At 36.7% G+C, this 22,057-nt stretch overlaps 1 protein-coding gene across 2 annotated transcripts in view; it reads right to left on the reverse strand.

Moving 5' to 3' along the window:
* The window catches only part of FCHSD2 (FCH and double SH3 domains 2), a 284,199-nt gene that overhangs the window by 155,775 nt on the left and 106,367 nt on the right, over positions 1-22,057 (reverse strand). For both annotated transcript variants that reach the window (XM_046015694.1, XM_046015695.1), the window contains exon 4: positions 4,649-4,725. In XM_046015694.1, the coding sequence (XP_045871650.1) occupies positions 4,649-4,725 (77 nt within the window). The remainder of the gene's footprint in view (positions 1-4,648; positions 4,726-22,057) is intronic.

A 22,057-nucleotide genomic window follows, 5' to 3' on the forward strand; every position in this document is an offset into this window, starting at 1 on the left:
CTTCCCGAGGCCTGAAAATGTAAAACTATTCATCAGGAAGATTCTAGAAAATGTGGTATATAAGCTCAAAATTTAAGATTAATTTATACAGTAACTGATAACAAGGAGAAAATATAGTGTCTAATAAGTAAGTGTTCATGGAGTCCTGTTCTTGCTAATGAGAACGGAGAATATCCTAAGTGTAGGTAACAGGATGGCAGGGAGGATGACTGATCTCAGTCTAGTGGAGGTGTGGTAAGAACTGCAATACAACCACAGCTTGAGGTGTCCAAAGGTTAGGGAACTGAGGATAAGAAAAGGAGAAATGGCCACAGATGAAGAGAGAAAGGTAATTTGGGGCCAGCTTTCTTCATGGCTTTGAATACTATTCAAAAATATTTTGGAGGGGGGTACTTGGGTGGCTCAGTCAGTTAAGTGTCCGACTCTTGATTTCAGCTTGGGTCATGATCTCAGGGTCATGAGACTGAGAGCGAGCACAGCGTGGAGCCTGCTTAAGATTCTCTCTCTTGGGAGGTTGGGGGAACAGATGGTGGGTAATAGGGAGGGCACGTTTTGCATGGAGCACTGGGTGTTGTGCAAAAACAATGAATACTGTTACGCTGAAAAAATAAACTTTTTTAAAAAATGAAAAAAAGATTCTCTCTCTCCCTTTCCCTCTACCCTTCCCCCCAACTCATGCTCTCTAACAAAATTTAATAAGTAAACAAACAAAGAAGCAAACTTTTCAATTTCATCCATTGGCAAGAATAAACTGTTTATATTCACATATGTGTCACACAGGAGAGATATGGAAGAAAAGACCATATGCTTTTACCAGCACTTACCCTAAGGGAACAGCAGTGTGAATGAGAGGCCTGGGAAAGAGGATGAGGCTGCCCTTAATACTCTTTATACTCTGTGGCACATGTATTTGTTTGATAAGAATTTTTAAAATACAAATACAAATATAGATATAAAAAAAGTTAAAAGAGAAGTTTAGAACGAAAATAAACTCCTAATAAACAAAAAAATTGGCAATTGCCGTTCTCAACCTCCATCCTGATCCTTCTATTACCTTTTTCCACAAGGCCACCATCATCCTCTCAGCTACCTAAATTTAAAAACCTAGGGGTCGCTAGGGGTGGGGGACTCAGCCATTAAAAAAAAAAAAAAAGAAAGAAAGAAATCTTACCATTTGTGATAACATGGAAGGAGCTAGAGGGTATTATGCTAAGCAAAATATGTCAATCAGAGAAAGCCAATTATATGATTTCACTTATGTGTGGAATTTAAGAAATAAAACAGGATCACAGGAAAAGGGCAGGAAAAATAAGGTAAGACAAAATAACCAGGACAAATCATAGGAGACTCTTAACCATAGGAAACAAACTGAAGGTTGCTGAGGGGAGATTGGGGGGGACAGGGTAACAGGGTGATAGGCATTAAGGAGGGCACATGATGTAATGAGCACTGGGTGTTACATGCAGCTGATGAATTCCTGAACTCTACTTCTGAAACTAATAATATACTGTATATTAATTAACTGAATTTAAATAAAATTAAATTAAAATTTAAAACTACGACAACAACAAAAACCAAACCTTGGGGTCATTCTATAGTCCTTTCTCTCCCTCCCTCTACTTCATTCTTCATTCAGTAAGTATTTATTAAGCGCTTTCCATGTTCCAAGAACTATTTTACATACTGAGAAAACATTCTAGTCTGATAGTTATAGAAAACTGTTTATAGTTTGTCTCAGAACAAATTTTGTTTTGTTTTGTTTTGTTTTTATTTATTTTTTCAGCGTAACAGTATTCATTGTTTTTGCACAACACCCAGTGCTTCATGCAAAACGTGCCCTCCCTATTACCCACCACCTGTTCCCCCAACCTCCCACCCCTGACCCTTCAAAACCCTCAGGTTGTTTTTCAGAGTCCATAGTCTCTTATGGTTCGCCTCCCCTTCCAATTTTTTTTTTTATAAACATATAATGTATTTTTATCCCCAGGGGTACAGGTCTGTGAATCGCCAGGTTTACACACTTCACAGCACTCACGATAGCACATACCCTCCCCAATGTCCATAATCCCTTCCCACTCTCCCAACCCCACCTCCCCCCCCCCCCCGCAACCCCCAGTTTGTTTTGTGAGATTAAGAGTCATTTATGGTTTGTCTCCCTCCCAATCCCATCTTGTTTCATAGCGCAGTAGGTAGCGCGTCAGTCTCATAATCTCAGAACAAATTTGACACAAAAACCAAAATTGTGCCAAATTAACTGTTAAGTCCTCTAAGTTCCATTTCCTAAATACCACTGAAATCTCCCCCACAACCTAATTTCTACTGCTAATTTTCATTATTCGAATAAGAGACGATGAGAAATTAAATTCCTGCAATTTTATCATTTCCAAATGCTTCACATCTTTCTCTCTCTCCCCTTTTTTTTTAAGATTTTATTTATTTGACAGACAAAGATCACAAATAGGCACAGAAGCAGGTGGTGGGGGTCGGGGAGAAGCAGGTTCCCCACTGAGCAGAGAGCCCAATGTGGGGCTAGGCTCAATCTCAGGACCTTGAGATCATGACCTGAGCCAAAAGCAGAGGCTTAACTCACTGAGCCACCCAGGCGCCCCTCTTCACATCTCTGTAATCTACCTTCATACTATGAAAACTGAAGCTGAACATGTTTTCCTCTTCTGGAAATTTTTCAGTGCTTCCATTATCTTTTGAATAAGAAAAGAAACTCTGATATGCAAAGTCCTTCCGGATGCCTATGTATCCTCTGGGTCCACCTCTCCTGTCACCCTCAAACCCCTATACTTCACACCAGCCAGGCAAACTCCTAGGTTATCTAACATCCATATTTTTTCAGGCATCCATGCCTTTAAGGCATTACTTCTCTCAGAATTCCTTTAGCCCAACCCTAGCAAACTCCTATACATTCTTTAAGACTCAGAAGTCTCGATTTTCCTCTACGGTCCTAATGCACCTCTCCACTCCTAACCCATTACCACAACTATTTACAGTAGCTATCTCCTGTAAGTTCCATAAGGACAGGCACAGACCTCACAGTCTCTCTGATCCTAAAATGTACTTAACAGCTAGCAGGTAGTAGATATTTTACATCCATCTCATGAATAAAGAATGAATCAATGATTGTTTAAACAGCAGTGTGACCTTCAGTAACAAGGTGTATAACTCAAGACTTAGTTTCCTAATGTATAAAAGGGCGATGCCTATATATATATGTACCTCACAGGGTTGTTTTGATAATCACAAGATAACTTGAAATTCCTAACATGATGTCTGGTATTTAGTAAATATTTACTAAAAGTTGGCTTAACGTACTTTTAGAAATAAGGCTGGACAAGCTATTGAGGTAGCAGAGCCTTTCTATCCTTACTTCTTTGGAAACCTTAATCCTGAATTTCAAACAAACTTAGAATATAGCCTAACTACAAACTGGAGTCCTTCTTTATTCTCAAGCTAGCAATCTCTTCCTTGGTCTGGCTTTCTTTGTGTTAGCAATAGTGAACTATTTAACATTCTTTCTCTCATTCAAGGTTTTTGCTCTACTTGTCTCTTTTGGCTCCAATTTCAACTCTTCCCTCTTTTCCTCTTAGCTTACTTTCAAAGACACTGCAAAGTCTACAAGAAAATCTCTAGTTTTGTTTAGTTTCCTGTTTTGCTCTATTAGTCTATATTGCAATTATACAAATCTATTCCTTAAAGCTCATCATGCCGCCTTCCACGTGTTCAGTTAGTCCTGATAACTGTGAGGAACTATGATGGTTTCTTCTTCATCTTTCAGTTATATAACTCTGTTAAGAATTTACCTGATGATGTCAGTCTTTGCTGACAATCCAGCAACATGATTTCATATTCAGATTCCAAGCCATACACTTGAATACTGAATTCTTACTTATCCTGGTTTCTCTCTACTTTTGTATCATGGGCATTAGTTTTAACTGCAAGCTCTGAAATCTTGTCTTTGAGTTCTGGTTCTCTTAATACTAAGGACAGTCTTGAGGATAAAAGCCAATAAACACTTTCAAATTAACTTCAAAAAAAAAAAAAAAAGACATCAAATCCTAAACAAAATTACAAATATTTTAGACATATCTGTAGGTCATTGAGGACACAATTTATATTCCATTGTCATCTACCTTCTTTAAAATTTGTATGTAGAATATTGACTAGCCAATTTCTGGATACCCTGTTCTGTGTGTATGTTTATGCGTGTAAATATTAGAATCTCTTTTCCCTAGGCTCACAAAATTCCAACTCTCCAAATTTAGAATTTCAGAATTAAAAAACATGACAGAATGCTACAATTTTGTTTCATTATTGGTGCATTACTGTGGTTAGTCTGTAGGTCACTGAAGAAACAATTTGTCTTCCATTGTCATCTGCCTTCTTTAAATTCCATATGTGGTTATTAATCAGTTATATAAAACATGACTTGGCTTAATACATAAGAGAACTATTTTATACAATTACTTACATATGTTGTAGAACATTAATATTTTCTGATAATTTTAAAATTCTGTCTAAAAACATAGCAAAGAAAAACAATTGTTTAAAACACTGAAGTCTATATTATCTATAAGTGACATGGCTCTGCATGAAATCATTTTTAGAGAAAATGAGCAAGATCTATTTAATAGGTTACCTGTAATCATTCCGATCATCAGCTTTTATTCCAGGCCAATCTCTCTTCAGATACTGACTAGCCAACTTCTGGATACCCTGTTAAAATACATATATATACAGATTTTATAAAATAAGTACTTTGCCATAAAAGAAGCTCTTTTCCTTAAAATACATTACTTGGCAAATCTCATCTTTTCAAATGTAAATTTAATTCAGAAGGACCAATGATAAATGGAAGAACATTGAAACCTGGCTCAATATTGTCACAGTCCTCTCTTGTCTTCATTTTTAGGAAAGGGTGAGTAATAAGGCTGAAAAACCTGAAACTTAGTTTATATGCTTTTCACCTCACCAAACTACCTGACTGCCATAAAAACAAACTACTTCTGGAATATCACAGGGGACACATCTGTCCACCTCCCCAGAGCTCTGATTACACAGCTTAACATCTCAATTTCCCATAATTCTTCTGCTGTGGCGTGTACCACATTTCTAAATCCAAACTCTCATATATCATGAAAGGTAACAATGCTTTCAGTTTGGGGCAGATACACATTTACATGTAAAATTAATGAACATACCTTGGTGCTAGCTATTCCATATTAGTCATTTTAATTCAAGACAGATTTTAAGGATTTTTTTCTTTTTAAATAATACCATGGCACAAATCACTTCAAATAAAAAAATTAGTTTTACAAAGAAATTAGTTCTACAAAGAAATATACACTTGTTATCCATACAAAATGAATGTGCAAAAAACAATATTTCTCTATAATAAGTACAACAGATATCAGGATTTGGACAGAAAAGACTGTTGTATTGGCAAGTGAGGTTAAACTATTCACTCAGAACATAGAATGTACTACTTTTAGATGGAAACATATGTGGTCCCCTAATACCCTAACAGGGTCCAATGTACTGAATTAGAAATCATATACTTTAGGATCCTCATCTCTACATGCAACTTCAAACTGAATAAATAAAATGCTGAAATGAAGAACAGTCACATTAACAGACTGCCTACTTTAAGCAGAGACTGCCCAAGTAAAATCAATGCTGCACTCTACACATGGCACCCTTCTACTAAGGTCTACTGCCAAATCAATCTGGCATTAAATCCATTGTTGAATCAAAATCACTTTTTTTGTTTTTTTTTTAATTTAATTTTTTCAGTGTTCCAAGATTCATTGTTTATGCACCACACCCAGTGCTCTAGGCAGTATGTGCCCTCCTTAATACCCACCACCAGGCTCACCCATCTCCCCCACCTCCCTCCCCTCCAAAACCCTCAGTTTGTTCCTCAGAATCCATAGCCTCTCATGGTTCATCTCCCCCTCCAATTTTTCCCAATTCACTTTTCCTTTCCTTCTCCTAATGTCCTCCATGTTATTCCTTAAGCTCCACAAGTAAGTGAAACCATATGATAACTGACTTTCTCTGCTTGACTTATTTCATTCAGCATAATCTCCTCCAGATCCATCCATGTTGATACAAAAGTTGGGGTATTACACAAAGATAAACTCGAAATGGATAAAAGACCTCAACGTGAGACAGGAATCTATCAGAATCCTAGAGGAGAACATAGGCAGTAACCTCTTCGATATCAGCCACAGCAACTTCTTTCAAGATATGTCTCCAAAGGCCAAGGAAACAAAAGCAAAAATGAACTTTTGGGACTTCATCAAGATCAAAAGCTTCTGCACAGCAAAGGAAACAGTCAACAAAACAAAAAGGCAACCCACGGAATGGGAGAAGATATTTGCAAATGACAGTACAGACAAAAGGTTGATATCCAGGATCTATAAAGAACTCCTCAAACTCAACACACACAAAACAGATAATCATATCAAAAAATGGGCAGAAGATATGAACAGACACTTCTCCAACGAAGACATACAAATGGCTATCAGACACATGAAAAAATGTTCATCATCACTAGCCATCAGGGAGATTCAAATTAAAACCACATTGAGATACCACCTGACACCAGTTAGAATGGCCAAAATGAGCAAGACAGGAAACAACGTGTGTTGGAGAGGATGTGGAGAAGGGGGAACCCTCTTACACTGTTGGTGGGAATGCAAGTTAGTGCAGCCACTTTGGAGAACAGGGTGGAGATTCCTGAAGAAATTAAAAATAGAGCTTCCCTATGACCCTGCAATTGCACTGCTGGGTATTTACCCCAAAGATACAGATGTAGTGAAAAGAAGGGCCATCTGTACCCCAATGTTTATTGCAGCAATGGCCACGGTCGCCAAACTGTGGAAAGAACCAAGATGCCCTTCAACGGATGAATGGATAAGGAAGATGTGGTCCATATACACAATGGAGTATTATGCCTCCATCAGAAAGGATGAATACCCAACTTTTGTAGCAACATGGACGGGACTGGAAGACATTATGCTGAGCGAAATAAGTCAAGCAGAGAGAGTCAAGTATCATATGGTCTCACTTATTTGTGGAGCATAACAAATAACATGGAGGACATGGGGAGATGGAGAGGAGAGGGAGTTGAGAGAAACTGGAAGGGGAGATGAACCATGAGAGACTATGGACTCTGAAAAACAACCAGAGGGATTTGAAGGGGCGGGGGGGTGGGAGGTTGAGGAACCAGGTGGTGGGTAATAGGGAGGGCACGTACAGCATGGAGCACTGGGTATGATGCCAAAACAATGAATACTGTTATGCTGTAAATAAACAAATAAACAAACAAACAAAAAAAGTTGGGTATTCATCCTTAATGATGGAGAATTAAAACCATTGTTGAATGCTTCTATTTATCATTATTTCAATGAACCCAAAGGTTCACTGCTACCAAAGGGTAGCAGGAACTGTAGAGAAGCTCCTTTGGATCTCAAGTTCCTCCTGAACTTGACAATAGTTTGGTTTCACTATTGCAAAGCATTGTGTATTCTGAGGACTCACATACAACTGCATATGCACAATAGTTCTATTTACATACCTTGTACTTTGTTTGGGAAGCCCTATCATTAAGATTTCCCTGAAAATGGACAGCACTTTATCATCTTTGTACATTCTTCATACTACTGTTTGCGTGAAATATCTTCCCATCATGCCCATTCCTACCTGCTGAACTCTCACCACCCTGCCTTTAAGCCAATTTTTAAATTTCGTAACACAAAATATTCAAAATCATATATAGGAAAATGTGAAAAAAATTATTTCCTAAAAAATTTCATCAAAATAGAATAGTTTATTCTTGTTTCTGCATTTATTAGCTGGAATCTTTTTTTAAAGAGCTACCATTCCTGAATTATTTGGTTATCCTGAGGTACAGTTCTTAAAAGAAAGGCAAGATAAATATTTGGTTGTCCAGTTTTGCCCAAAGGTGAACAATGGACTTTCAAAGTAACATTATGAATTCATATCTTTTAAATAATGGGTGTGTTTCAATTTATTGCAATCACTATTCTTTCGATTCTGTGGTAAGGCATCCCTCCCAGTTGGCTACATCATGACCCCAATAGACCTTAGTTTCTCTGTTTTCTTTTACAGTTTCTATTCCAAATATGCAATAAGCCAGTTTTCTAATGAATTCTGATTCTTTTCAGAGAGAAATAAGATTTCGTGATCACAACGAAGCACCACCTTATCCTTCTGGTTTTTATGTCTTTCTGAAAGAGGCTTTTTCTAATCATTGTATACAAAGTAGCTCACCCTCCACCCAGTTACTCTTTCATACTACCCCAACTTATTCATAATCCTTATTATGTTGCTACTGTCTGGTTTAAATATATTTTGTGTGTTTACTGATTATAAACTCCATCAAGTAGGCATCTTATCCCTTTTTTAAAAAAATCACAATGTCTCCAGGCTATAGCAAAGAAGCCAGCATTTTGTTGATGCTAATAACATTCACTGATTGCACAAATAAATGCCACATACATTATTCTATTTCAAATGTATAATATCCAAACTCCTTTTGTGTTTTTGCCATTCTGAGTTAGAAATCTCTAAATCAAAATTTCTCTGGTTCCTCACGCCTCAGGAGAGAAAAAAAAAAGTACTAGATGTCTAAGATTATGACCAGGTGGTTTTAATATAATAAATAAGTTCCTTTGTAAAATTACAGTCAAATTTGAACATTTCCACTATTGGAAGAAAACATACGTGTGGATACTCCAAAGCAATGAAAACCAAAAGTACCAGTAATTTACTCCATACCTAGAAGGCACAGCATATTAATTTTTGTTCAGGTTCAAATAAATGAAAGGAACTCATAATACGCGGACAGGAATAAGAAGTATGTAACATAAAATGGGTGGCAACACATGGTCACTACCAAATGGTGGCAATATGTGATGTAATTCCCAGGTGAGGAAAAGATCACCTGATATTTTCTTAACAAATTACATCTAAATGATAAGATAGCTGACTTATTCAGTTTAATGACTGCAAAAGTGGTTGCAGAACATTTCATACAGATCATGGGGCATATAATATGAACCTCAGATTATGAATAGGACTAAGAAGGCAGAATGACGCCACTCAACATTTATATAAAACAAATGAACTTGAAAGCATTTCAACACACTTATTTCTTTAACTCTATTAGGCCTTGTTATAACTACAGAGAAATGGGACATTTAACAGGCTACACAATTTACTTAAGATCATATAACTAGTTAGGTTTAAAATAGAATGCCTATTCTATTTTATTCTATTTGTGCTTAAATCTTTGCTTAAAAAACATCATTTTAGAGTGGACTTCATCTAATTCTTTTAAAAATTTCTGAAATTACTTTACCTTTTTTTGTGCATTGTAAGTTACAACAGCAATTTCTAGAGCCCTGAACCACAAAGTTGAACTGTATTAAACTGAATGAGCCCTTTAGAGATGAGAAGAGGGATTCATGAAATAGATAAACAGTGAGATCTTTAGATGAAAGACTTTATTCAAGTTAGTTCACAGAGGCAGGAATCATGACTTCTGTGTGCTCTATGCAGCTGTTCAAGATCTATTCTGTATGGATGCTCAAGAAATACTCCAAGGCCATTATAGGAAAGGTCTTAAGTAATATTTCATGTCTCTGAAAGCATTCTATACTTAAATTAACTGGTTTCCCTTTTATGTTATATTTAAAGCTATGCCTTATGAATAAAAAGTCTATATATACAGAAAATAAAATCTATCCTAATTAAGTGGCTAAGAAAAATCTACAGCTAGAAATTTTCTGGAAAGTTTTTTTTTTTTTTTTTAATCACTTCCCCCTCCACCCCATGCCACAATATTACTCCCTAACACTGGTGCACTAGACATATAATCCTTACTTATATTCATCTGAGCATCACTGATGGATCACGTAGATTTGATTTCCAATATAGTTTACTCTGCAGCAGTGGTTTCCATAAAAATGTACTATCAATATACTCTTTGGAACATCCAATAACATCCCATTCCAACTTTTAAAAAGCTATCAGTGTCTGATCTAAGACTTGCTTTGTTTTACCTCTCAATAACACTTGCTCTAACAAGTGAAGCAATACAAAGAAAGCCACTGTTCAGTAGACACTGGGAAATAAACTGATGGCTTAACCTTTTGCCCATTTACCACAGCAAGCTGAGCAAGAGTGTGCTCCATGGCTCACGCAGATTATTCCGTACCTGTCCCATCCCCTTAACATACAGAGAATATAATATTTAAATTTTACTAAGGATTTGCAATTAAGTGGCTCTTCAAAATTATAGGACACCATGTTATTTATTTTATTTTTTTTTAAGATCATAACTTTTTTTTTTTTAAAGATTTTATTTATTTATTTGTCAGAGAGAGGGACAGCGAGAGTGAGCACAGGCAGAGTGGCAGGCAGAGACAGAGAGAGAAGCAGGCTCCCCGCCGAGCACGGAGCCCGATGTGGGACTTGATCCCAGGATGCTGGGATCATGACCTGAGCCGAAGACAGCCGCTTAACCAACTGAGCCACCCAGGCGTCCCAGTGTTATTTATTTTTTTAAAGATTTTTATTTATTCATTTGAGAGACACAGCGTATGAATGGGAGGAGGGGCAGAGGGGGAGGGATAAGCAGACTCCACACTGCCCACACCCCTTAATCCCCCGCCAAAACAGGCTGTCCTACGTGGGGCTGGATCTCAGAACCCCAAAGTCAGACGTTTAATAACCAACTGAGCCACCCAGGTGCCCCACACACTATGTTATTTATATACTATAAACCTTTTTGTTAAAAGAATGAATACTGTTACGCTGAAAAAATAAATAAAATGGAAAAAAAAAAACAAAAAAAAACAACAAAAAAAACCTTTTTGTTGTGAAATTCCCAAGATTATGGAAATGACTTTTTTTTAAAAGATTTTATTTATTTGACAGAGAGAAATCACAACTAGGCAGAGAAGCAGACAGAGAGAGAGAGAGAGAGAGGGAAGCAGGCTCCCTGCTGAGCAGAGAGCCCGATGCGGGGCTCGATCCCGGGACCCTGAGATCATGACCTAAGCTGAAGGCAGCGGCTTAACCCACTGAGCCACCCAGGCATTGGAAATGACTTTTAAAAATTAACAAGTCCATTGCATAAGCTGGACAGTTCTCAAACTGACATAAATTATATAATTGTCTTTACTATTCTTAAATTACTTTAATAGTAATGGAGAACTTCACTTTACCCTTAAGGAAAGTTTTGAAATATTTTTCATTGTTTTCTATGGTACATAATTGCAGTCAGCATTAAATTAATCAGTATATTATTTTAAAGTACATAATAAACATTAATATTAACCTCATGTAATATATTAAACATTAAATACATATTTTTAGCTTTTTCCTTTTATCAAAAATAAAGGTTAATTTTGTTTAAATTAATTACATAAGAGAAAACAAGATCTGGGGCACCTGGGTGGCTCAGTGGGTTAAAGCCTCTGCCTTCAGCTCAGATCATGATCTCAGGGTCCTGGGATCGAGCCCCGCATCAGGCTCTCTGCTCCACAGGGAGCCTGCTTCCTTCTCTCTCTCTGCCTCCCTCTCGGTCTACTTGTGATCTCTCTCTCTGTGTCAAATAAATAAATAAAGTCTTGGAAAAAAAAAAAAAGAAAAGAAAAACAAGATCCTTTTTTTAAGACTATATTTATTTATCTGACACAGAGATAGAGCAAGAGCAGAGGAGAAGGGCAGAGTGAGAGGGAGAAGCAGAATACCCACTGAACAGGAAGCCCAATGCAGGGCTCGATCATAGGACCCTGGGGTCATGACCTGAGCTGAAGGCAGACGCTTAACCAACTGAGCCACCCAGGTGCCCCAAGAAAAAACAAGATCAAATGATTTTAAATGACTTATCCTATCACATTTGAGAACCAAACAATTAAAAAGAAAAAAGCCCATGAAATTTAATTCATTCATGATTGAAAACTCTCTAGAAACTAGAAGCAGAAGGACCATTCTTTAACCTAAATAGGGTGTACATGAAAAACTACAGCTAACATACTTCTAATGGAGAGTGAATGTTTTCCTCCTAAGACTGGTAAGAAGGCAAGAATGTCCTCTCTCACCAGTCCTTTTCAAAGAAGGTTCCACCGAGTACAGTAAAGAAAAAAAGAAAAGGGATACAGATAGGAAAGAAATAAAATCATTTTTATTCACAGATGACGTGACTATGTGTATAGAAAACTATAAAGAATCTATCAAAACAAACATAAAAAGCCCCTTCTGGAACTAATAATTAAGTTTATCAAGGCTGTAAGAGACAAGGACAACATAGAGAACGGGACTGTTTTCCTACATACCTGTAACGAACATTTAAAGTTTGAAATTTTAAAAAAATTTGTATGCTAACATTGGGTAAAACATGACATACTTAGGTATAAATCTAACAAAATGTGTGCAGGAACTGTATATGGAAAATTCCAAAATACTGATGAAAGAAATCAAAGAAAATCTAAATTAATGTACAGATATCTGATGTTAATGGGTTGAAAGACTTCATATTGTTAAGATGTCAATTGTTCCCAATATGATCTATACAAATGAAATCCAAATGAGAACTCCAGAGAGCTTTTTCATAGATATAAACAGCCTGACTTTAAAATATATATGGAAATGTAAAGGTACTAGAGTCATCAAAACTGAGAAGTAAGTTCTAAGAAGTAAAGTAAAGTAAATTCTGAGGTAAGAACAAAGTCAGAAGACCCCTATCACCTGCATTCAAAGCTACTAAAGTGTAATGTTACAGTAATCAGGACAGCGTGGTACTGGCAAAAGAATCGACACATAGATTAATGGAACAGAAAAGAACCCAGAAATAGACTGACACAAATAAACGGATTTTTCCCAAAGGTACAAAGAAAATTAGATGGAGAAAGAACCATATCAACAAATGGTGCTGAACAACTAGATGACCATGTGCAAAAACCTGAACATTAGCACATACCTCACAACTTACAAAAAATTAACTCAAATGGTTCACAGACCTAAATATAAAGTACAAAACTATAAAACATGTAGAACACAAAGAAAATCTCTTTGATCTTTGGCAAAGAGTTTTAACAAATAACACCTAAAGCAAGATATATTAAAGAAAAAAATTATAAACTGGATTTCATCAGAAGTCTTTAAATGACACTGTTAAGAGAATAATAAAAGAGCTGCAGACTAAAAAAAAAATCTGCAAATCATATATCTGGTAAATGACTTGTATCCAGAAGATGTAAAGAGCATTTAAAACTCAATGATAAGAAAAAAAAAAACAAGTGAATTTTTAAAATGAACTAAAGATCTGAACAGACACTTCATCAGTAAGATGTAAGAATGGTAAAGAAGTGTATGAAAATGATAAGTATCTCTTGTCATTATGGAAATGCAGATTAAAACTACAAGATATACTACATACCTATTAGAATAGCTAAAATTCTTAAAGCTATAGTATCAAATGTTAGTAAGGATGCAGAATAACAGGATACTCCTTCACTGTTGATAAAAATGCAAATGGTACATCCTCTTTGAAAGACAGTTTGGAAATTTCTTAAAAGGTTAATAAACACAGACTTCCCATCTGACTCCTAGATATTTAGCCAACCAATAAGAAAATGCATGTTCACATGAAACCCTGCACACAAATGTTTCTAGCAGCTTTATTCATGAAAGTGGAAGCAACAAAGATGTCCTTCAATAGATGAATGGTTCAACAAACTAAGGTACATCTTACTATGTAATACCATTCAGTAATAAAAACTATTCATTCATACAATTACACAAACTATTAATTTAGATAAATCCTAAATGCATATTTTACTAGTGTGTAACTCTTTGATTTCGCTTTTAAAAGAAGCTTCTTTTAAAAAAAAAAAAAAAGAAAGCTTAAGGGAAAAAAAGCTTCTTTTAAAAGCCAAATCAAGGAGTTACACATTAGCAAAATTAAAAAAAATTTTTTTAATTAAAAAAATTATATATACACAATGGAATACTATGCAGCCATCAAAAGAAATGAAATCTTGCCATTTGCAACGACGTGGATGGAACTAGAGGGTATCATGCTTAGTGAAATAAGTCAATCAGAGAAAGACAACTATCATATGATCTCCCTGATATGAAGTGAAGATGCAACATGGAGGGTCTAGGGAAAAGAATAAATGAAACAAGATGGGATCGGGAGGGAGACAAACCATAAGTGACTCTAAATCTCACAAAACAAACTGCGGGTTGCTGGGGGGAGGGGGGTTGGGAGAGGGGGGTTGGGTTATGGACATTGGGGAGGGTATGTGCTATGGTGAGTGCTGTGAAGTGTGTAAACCTGGCGATTCACAGACGTGTACCCCTGGGGATAAAAATACATTATATGTTTATAAAAAATTAAAAATAATTAAAAATTATACACACACACACACACACACATATACATGTATACACACATATATATATGTAGGTTAGTCTCTGTTCCTGCCTCCTGACACCAAGCTCATAAAACTCAGAATTTCTGAAGTGATAGCAGTGTCTTTTGTTACAGTCAGGTGACTCTAGGTGGCCTCCTGGATGGGGGCTGGTTACCAGGAAAACCAAGCCATGTTCTTGGAATTTTCTGGCTCAGTTTCCATTCCCCAGAGAGGAGGAAGGGGCTGGAAATGGAGCAAATAATCAATAATGCCCATGCAATAAAGCCTCCATAAAAATTCCAACAGTACAGGGTTTGGAGAGCTTCTGGTAGGAAGGTACTAGGAAACTGATGTACCCAGAGAGGGCAAAGAAGCCCCACACTGCTTCCCATATACTTCATCCTATGCATGTCTTCCAGCTTGCAGTTTCTGAGTTATATTCCCACTTAGAAAACTATTGCAAGATAGGATTCTGGGAAGATGGTAGAATACAAAGCAGCAGAAATCTGTCTTCCAACCCAGACAACAAACTCAATGGCAGAATCTGTCTCATATAACTATTCTGGAACTCTGAAGTCTTTTCTTTTTTTTAATTAAATTTAATTTCATTTGCATTCTATTAATTAACATATAGTGTATTACTAGTTTCAGAGGTAGGGTTCAGTAATTCACCAGCTGTATATAACACCCAGTGCTCATTACATCACGTGTCCTCCTTAATGCCCATCACCCAGCTACCCCATCCACTGCCTCCTTTCCTCCAGCAGCCCTCGGTTTGTTTCCTGTGATTAGAGTCTCTTTCGGTTTGTCTCCCTCTCTGATTTCATCTTGTGTTATTTTCTCTCCCTTTCTCTACGCTCCTGTTTTGTTTCTTAAATTCCACAAGTGAAATCATATTAAATGGCTTTCTCTGATTAAATTATTTCACTTAGCACAATACCCTCTAGTTCCATCCATGTTGTTGCAAATGGCAAGATTACTTTTTTTTTGATGGCCACATAATACCCCATTTTATATATAAACCACATCTTCTTTATCCTTTCATTTGTCGATGGACATCTGGCCTCTTTCCATAGTCTGGCTATTGTGAACATTGCTGCTATAAACACTGGGGTGCAGGTGCCCTTCAGACGACTACATTTGTATCTTTGGGGTAAATACCCAGTAGTGCAATTGCTGGGTCATAGAGTACCTCTATTTTCAACATTTTGAGGAACCCCCATACTGTTTTTCAGAGTGGCTACACCAGTTTGCATTCCCACCAACAGTGCAGGAGGGTTCCCCTTTTTCCACATTCTCACCAACATCTGTCTTTTCCTGACTTGTTAATTTTAGCTATTCTGATGGGTGTGAGGTGGTATCTCAAGGAGATGGTATCTCAGTGTAGTTTTGATTTGTATCTCCCTGATGCCAAGTAACATTGAGCATTTTTTCATGTGTCTATTGGCCATTTGTATGTCTGGAACTAAGAAGTCTTTTCAAGGGTTACAACTTCCAGGGGATAGCTTGGACATTAAATGAAATAAATTTCAGCCAATTTTTGCACTTAGTTCAGTAGTAATTACCTCTTACCTCCCAGCCCAGTGGGCAGGCAGCCATATACTTATTCCTGAAATAGGCTGCAGAAGATAGGGTGGACAAAAAGGGCCCTGTCCTCCAAATGTCAGGGATCTGTACTCTGATTACTGATTGCTGCTTCTGATCATGGAGGTGGAGACACAGAGGCACTGACACAGAGGTGGGCAGCCCTTGTTGCATACCTATCCCCTATTGAAGAAAAGGCAGAGCCTAAGAAACTTTTAGGACATCATTCAAGTGGACCAACATAAGTACTGTGGGAGTCCTAGAACAAGAAAAGAGAGAAAAAGGGACAGAGAGTTTAGATGAAGAAATAACGGCCAAAAGCTTCCCAAATTTGACAAAAGACATGAATACAAACAGTCAAGAAACTCAAATTCCAAATAGGATGAACTCAGAGACCCATACTGAGACACATTATAATCAAACTGCCAACAGCTAAAAGCAAAGAGAGAATCGCGAAAGCAGCAAGAAGCAAATCACTACATACAAAAGAATCTTCAATAAGATTTTCAGCAGATTTCTCAAGGGAAATTTGGAAGGGCAGAAGATAGGAGGTTCATATTTTCAAAGTGTTAAACGGGGAAAAAACCTTTCAACCAAGACAGTTATATCCAGTAAAGCTGTCTTTAAAAGTGAGGAAGAAATCAAGACATTACCAGGTAAACAAAAGCTGAAGTAGTATGTGACCATTAGACCTACTCTGCAAGTAATGTTCGAAATCCTGCAGGGTGAGAGGAAAAGAACACTAGACAATAGCTTGAAGCTATAAGAAGAAATAAAGATCTCACTAAAGGTTAAGTTTATGGGCAATTATAAAAGCTAGTACTAGCGTAACAGTGTTTTATAGATCTTTTTGTTTTCTATAGACTTTCTATAGACTAATATCTTTTTAAAAATTACTAGTCTTGGGGGGTGCCTGGGTGGCTCAGTGGGTTAAAGCCTCTGCCTTCAGCTCGGGTCATGATCCCGGTGTCCGGGGATCGAGCCTCGCATCGGGCTCTCTGCTTGGCAGGGAGCCTGCTTCCTCCTCTCTCTCTCTCTCTGCCTGCCTCTCCCCCTACTTGTGATCTCTATCTGTCAAATAAATAAATAAAATCTTTAAAAAAAAAATTACTAGTCTTGGAAAAAAATAAAAGACAAAAATAAAGAATTACTAGTCTTGGGAAGCCTAGGTGGCTCAGTCACTTAAGCTTCTAGCTTCAGCTCAGGTCATGATTCCAGGGTCCTTGGATCAAGCTCTGTGTTGGGTTCCCTGCTCAGTGGGGAGCCTGCTTCTTCCTCTCCCTCTGCTTGTGCTCTCTCTTACTCTCTCTCTCACAGGATCTCTCAAATTTAAAAAAATCTTTAAAAAATAAAAATCTTAAAAAACAAAAAACGGTTAGTCTTTAAAAGCTAGTATTACTGTAATTTTGATTTTACATAACTTAAGAGACTAACACATTCAAAAATTTTTTGGTTTATGTTTTTAGACACAAAGTAAAAGATATAATTTTATGACACCAATAAATGAAAAAAGTGGGGATAGAGCTGTAAAGGAGCAATGTTTTTGTATGTTTCTGACGTTAGGCTGGTATAAATTCAAATTAGAGTGTTATAACTTTATAATGTTCAATGTAACCACAAAAGTACCTACTTATCAGTAATTACTTTAAATGTAGACAGATTAAACTCTTCAATCAGAGATGTGGGGTGAGGGAGGGTGCCTGGGTGGCTCAGTTGGTTAAGTGTCCAACTCTTGCTTTCAGCTCAGGTCATGATCTCAGGGTCATGAGATCAAGCCCTGAATAGGGCTCCACACTGGGCATGGAGCCTGCTTGAGATTTTCTCTCTCCCTCTCCCTCTTCTCTCCCTCTCCCTCTTCTCTCCCCTGTGCTTGAGGAAGCACTCTATCTCTCTCTCAAAAAAAAAAAAATCCTCCAATGTCTTTCTTTCACTTAATTTAGACTAAAAGCATCATTACTATCATAGCACTTAAAATAGAATCATAAAATCACACTTAAAAGGATGTTTCCTGGGGGTGCCTGGGTGGCTCAGTGGGTTAGGGCCTCTGCCTTTGGCTCAGGTCATGATCCCAGGGTTCTGGGATCAAGCCCCGCATCGGGCTCTCTGCTCTGCGGGGAGCCTGCTTCCTCCTCTGTCTCTCTGCCTGCCTCTCTGTCTACTTGTGATCTCTGTCTGTCAAATAAATTAATTAATTAATTTAAAAAAAAAAGATGTTTCCTTGGAAAGCTACAGTTCTAATAACAACTGGGATTTATTGCCTTAAGTTAATTTACTGTGTTTAAACAAAACTCATAATGTTGCCTTTAGTATCTATAAGAGATATGAAAGTCATATATCTAAAGTATACTTAGTTCTCCACTGAATGTTGCTGTCATGACAATTTCATAAGAGAAAGTATATGCATACAACCTGTTCGACTTAAACAGAGTGGACATATTAAACGTCCAGTTCATATAATGCTATTGCCAATAAAAGCAGATAACTTGAAAATTTGCTTAATGAAAGGTATCTTCCCTTTAAGAGGCACAAGCCCAAATCTACCTGACGTTAAATATTAAATGCCAGTTATTTATTTTCATGTTCACTTCAACCATTTTCTTCCCTCCAGTCTTGTTTTTTCTAGAGTTCCTCTGTTTATTTCCAAAGCAATTTATATACAAACTTTAGTCAAGAGAAAATCCTATAGACTAAAAGGCACTAACTTAGCTTACCTCTAATATTTCAATAGTTTTTATTTCACTTACCATTTTTTAAAAGATTTTATTTATTTGACAGAAAGACAGATCACAAATAGGCAGAGAGGCAGGCAGAGGCAGAGGGGGAAGGAGGCTCCCTGCTGAGCAGAGAGCCCCATGTGGGGCTTGATCCCAGGACCCTGAGACCATGACCTGAGCCGAAGGCAGAGGCTTAACCCACTGAGCCACCCAGGTGCCCCTCACTTACCATTTTCAGTAGACTGCTTAACTAAGAAATGATGGCTATACTTTTATGAATATTTTCTCTTTCCCCCACATTTTGTAATTTTTTCTTTCCAAATTTCTGGAAGCTATTAGTAAAAAAGTAATATTTTTCACTGTATATTACACTCATCTTCCAATAAAGATTAATATATGTTGGTAAAAAACAAATTTGAAGGAATTTATTTTGCAATATTTAAAACATTATCAATTGGAAAAACATAAATTATAGTTTATAGATTTTTAGAGCAAAATATATGTAATTTTGGTTTGCTGACATCATTAGAGTCACTAAACATTGTTACGTTATAAGTTTTTCAATTTTTATGAAAGCTTATTTTAAGGCTTGGATTAGCAGATGCCTATTTGTATGCCTATCTGACATGAAAGTTTTTACTGGGCTGGGGAACAAACTGGTTGCTATTGTTTTTAAATAAAAAGAAAAGTGTTCTATTAGTCAACACAATTGAACAGCCTACTTTGATCTCAAAGACAGCTGTAAAAGCAGTTCCTCCTTCAGACCAGAAACTGGAACATATCAAACCAGCAAACAAATAATAACTTCATGTACTTGACCCTTAGTGATCTCAAATTAGAGGGGGAAAATCTAGAAGAAATGGCCCAAATGTGACTGAACATAAATGCTAGTAAAAGCTATTCTTCATTTGCCTTGTGAGTTGGAGAACAAATAACTATCAGGACTAACATCTGAGTGCTTACTGTGTGCCAGATGCTTCACATTCACTAACTAACATTTAAAACCACTGCCTTATGCAATAGACACAACAGAAATCTTAAAAGCCTAAGTAATTTTTATAAAATCAACCAACTAGTTAAGCCTGGGATCAAATGCAGGTCTTATTTCAAAACTTAAAACACTTTCTGACTATTCAATCCATTCTGCTATAAACATACATTATACATTTTGGATAAGGGTTGTCTAAAAGTTCTTTAAAAACGGCTATAGGGGTGCCTGGGTGACTCAGTGGGTTAAGCCACTGCCTTCGGCTCAGGTCATGATCTCAGGGTCCTGGGATCGAGTCCCACATTGGGCTCTCTGCTCAGCAGGGGGCCTGCTTCCCTCTCTCTCTCTCTGCCTGCCTCTCTGCCTACTTGTGATCTCTTTCTGTCAAGTAAATAAATAAAATCTTAAAAAAAAAAAACAGGGCTATAAAAGCCAACAGGTCAGTCTTTGCTCAGTAAATAACTGCTGAACTGAATCATTTTCCATTTTGGTGAACAACTATATATATACATTTTTAAATTAACAGAGTTTATTTTTAGAGCACTTTTAGGTTACTGAGAAGTTGAACAGAAAGTATGGGGTTCCCATATACTCCAATTGCACAGATGACCCTAATATTAACATCTTGCATTAGAGAGATATATTTATTACAAGTGATGAAAAAAACACTGACACATTAAAATTCATAGTTTACATTAGGATTCACTATTTATGTTGCACAGTTTTATAGGTTTTGCCAGATCCACAATGTCACATACCAACCACTGCATTCTCATAATAAACACTGAATCACCCTTGTGCTCTACCTGTTCATCCCCCCTTCATTCCCCTCCCTCCCAACCCCTGGCAAACAGTAATCATTCTGCTGTCTCTATAGTTTTACCTTTTCAAGAATGTCATATATTTGGAATCATTCAGTACTGCAGCCCCCTTATGGTTGGCTTTGTTTACCTGACAATATTCATTTAAGGTTCCAAATCTTTTAGTGGCTTAATGGTTCAGTTTCTTTTATCATTAAATAATATTCCATTTTCTGGATACACCACTGTTCATTAATCCACTCACCTATTGAAGGACATCTTGATTGCTTCTAGGTTTGACCAATTATGAACAAAGCTGCTACAGACATTCATGTACAGGTTTCTGTGTGATCTTAAGTTTTGAACACATTTGGTCAAATACCAAGGTGTCCAACTGCTTCACTGTATGATAGACTATGTTTAACTTCCAAAAGTGGCTGCACCGTTTTTGCATTTCTACGAGCATAAATTTTCAAAGTTCCTGTTGTTACACATCCTAGCCAACCTTGGGTGTTATCAGTGTTTGGATTTTAGTCATTCAAAAAGTGTGTGTAGTGGTATCTTATTGGCAATTCCCTAATGACATATGATGCTTAGCATCTTTCATACGCTTATTTGTTATCGGCCTATCTTGTGGAGGTGTCTGTGTAGGTCTTTTGCCTACCTTTTAATTGGATCATTTGTTTATTATTGAGCTTTCAGATTTCTTTGTATAATCTGGATTCAAATCAGATACATGTTTTGCAAATATGGTCTTCCAGGCCCTGGTTTATCATTTCATTTTCTTAACAGTGCCTTTCATAGAGAAGTTCTTAATTTAACATTTATTATTTTTAACATCAAGTTCTCATTTACTAAGGTTAAGGTCTTTAGGCTTTAGGAATCAGATCAGTGAAAAAAATCTAAACCTTGAAGATTAATTCTAATAATGGATTAAGTATGAAATTATGCCTAGGTGTGTTTTACTCTAATACAGTGAACTGATGGTGAAAATTACATAAAATCTAAATTTTGCGAATAAACACAGAACTCTGACTAAACTCTTCAAAAATGAGAAATTTTTATGCAAATCATTGTTTTGTAATTTAGCTGTTTTGAAAGTTACAGTCACTACAGTGTTTCCTTAAAATATGGATAATGTATGACATCCTATTCTACATAAATAATTTCTTATTCTTAACGCAAAGAAAAAAAATTTTGCAAATTCAATTCAATAAACCTTTGTTACAAAGTAACATGTTGTCTTGTTTTGGAATGTCCTTTATCAAGAAAAGGGTATATTATAGTTATATATGAAGTACTATGGGATAACAGCAAAAAGTGCTGAACAGATCTGAGAGAGAAGATAAGGACAACTAGGGTTAAGTTTCACAGTAAAAGTGTCATTTGAGCTGGGCTTTGAAGGAATAAGTATAAAGGATTTCCCAGTGACCAAAGACAGAGGAAAGGATATGCATGAACAAATATGTCAAGCATAAAAGGAAGGAACAGGGAGTCAGATAACGCTGG

This window comes from Meles meles, chromosome 8 (assembly GCF_922984935.1).
Source record: "Meles meles chromosome 8, mMelMel3.1 paternal haplotype, whole genome shotgun sequence".
Lineage (NCBI taxonomy): Eukaryota > Metazoa > Chordata > Mammalia > Carnivora > Mustelidae > Meles > Meles meles.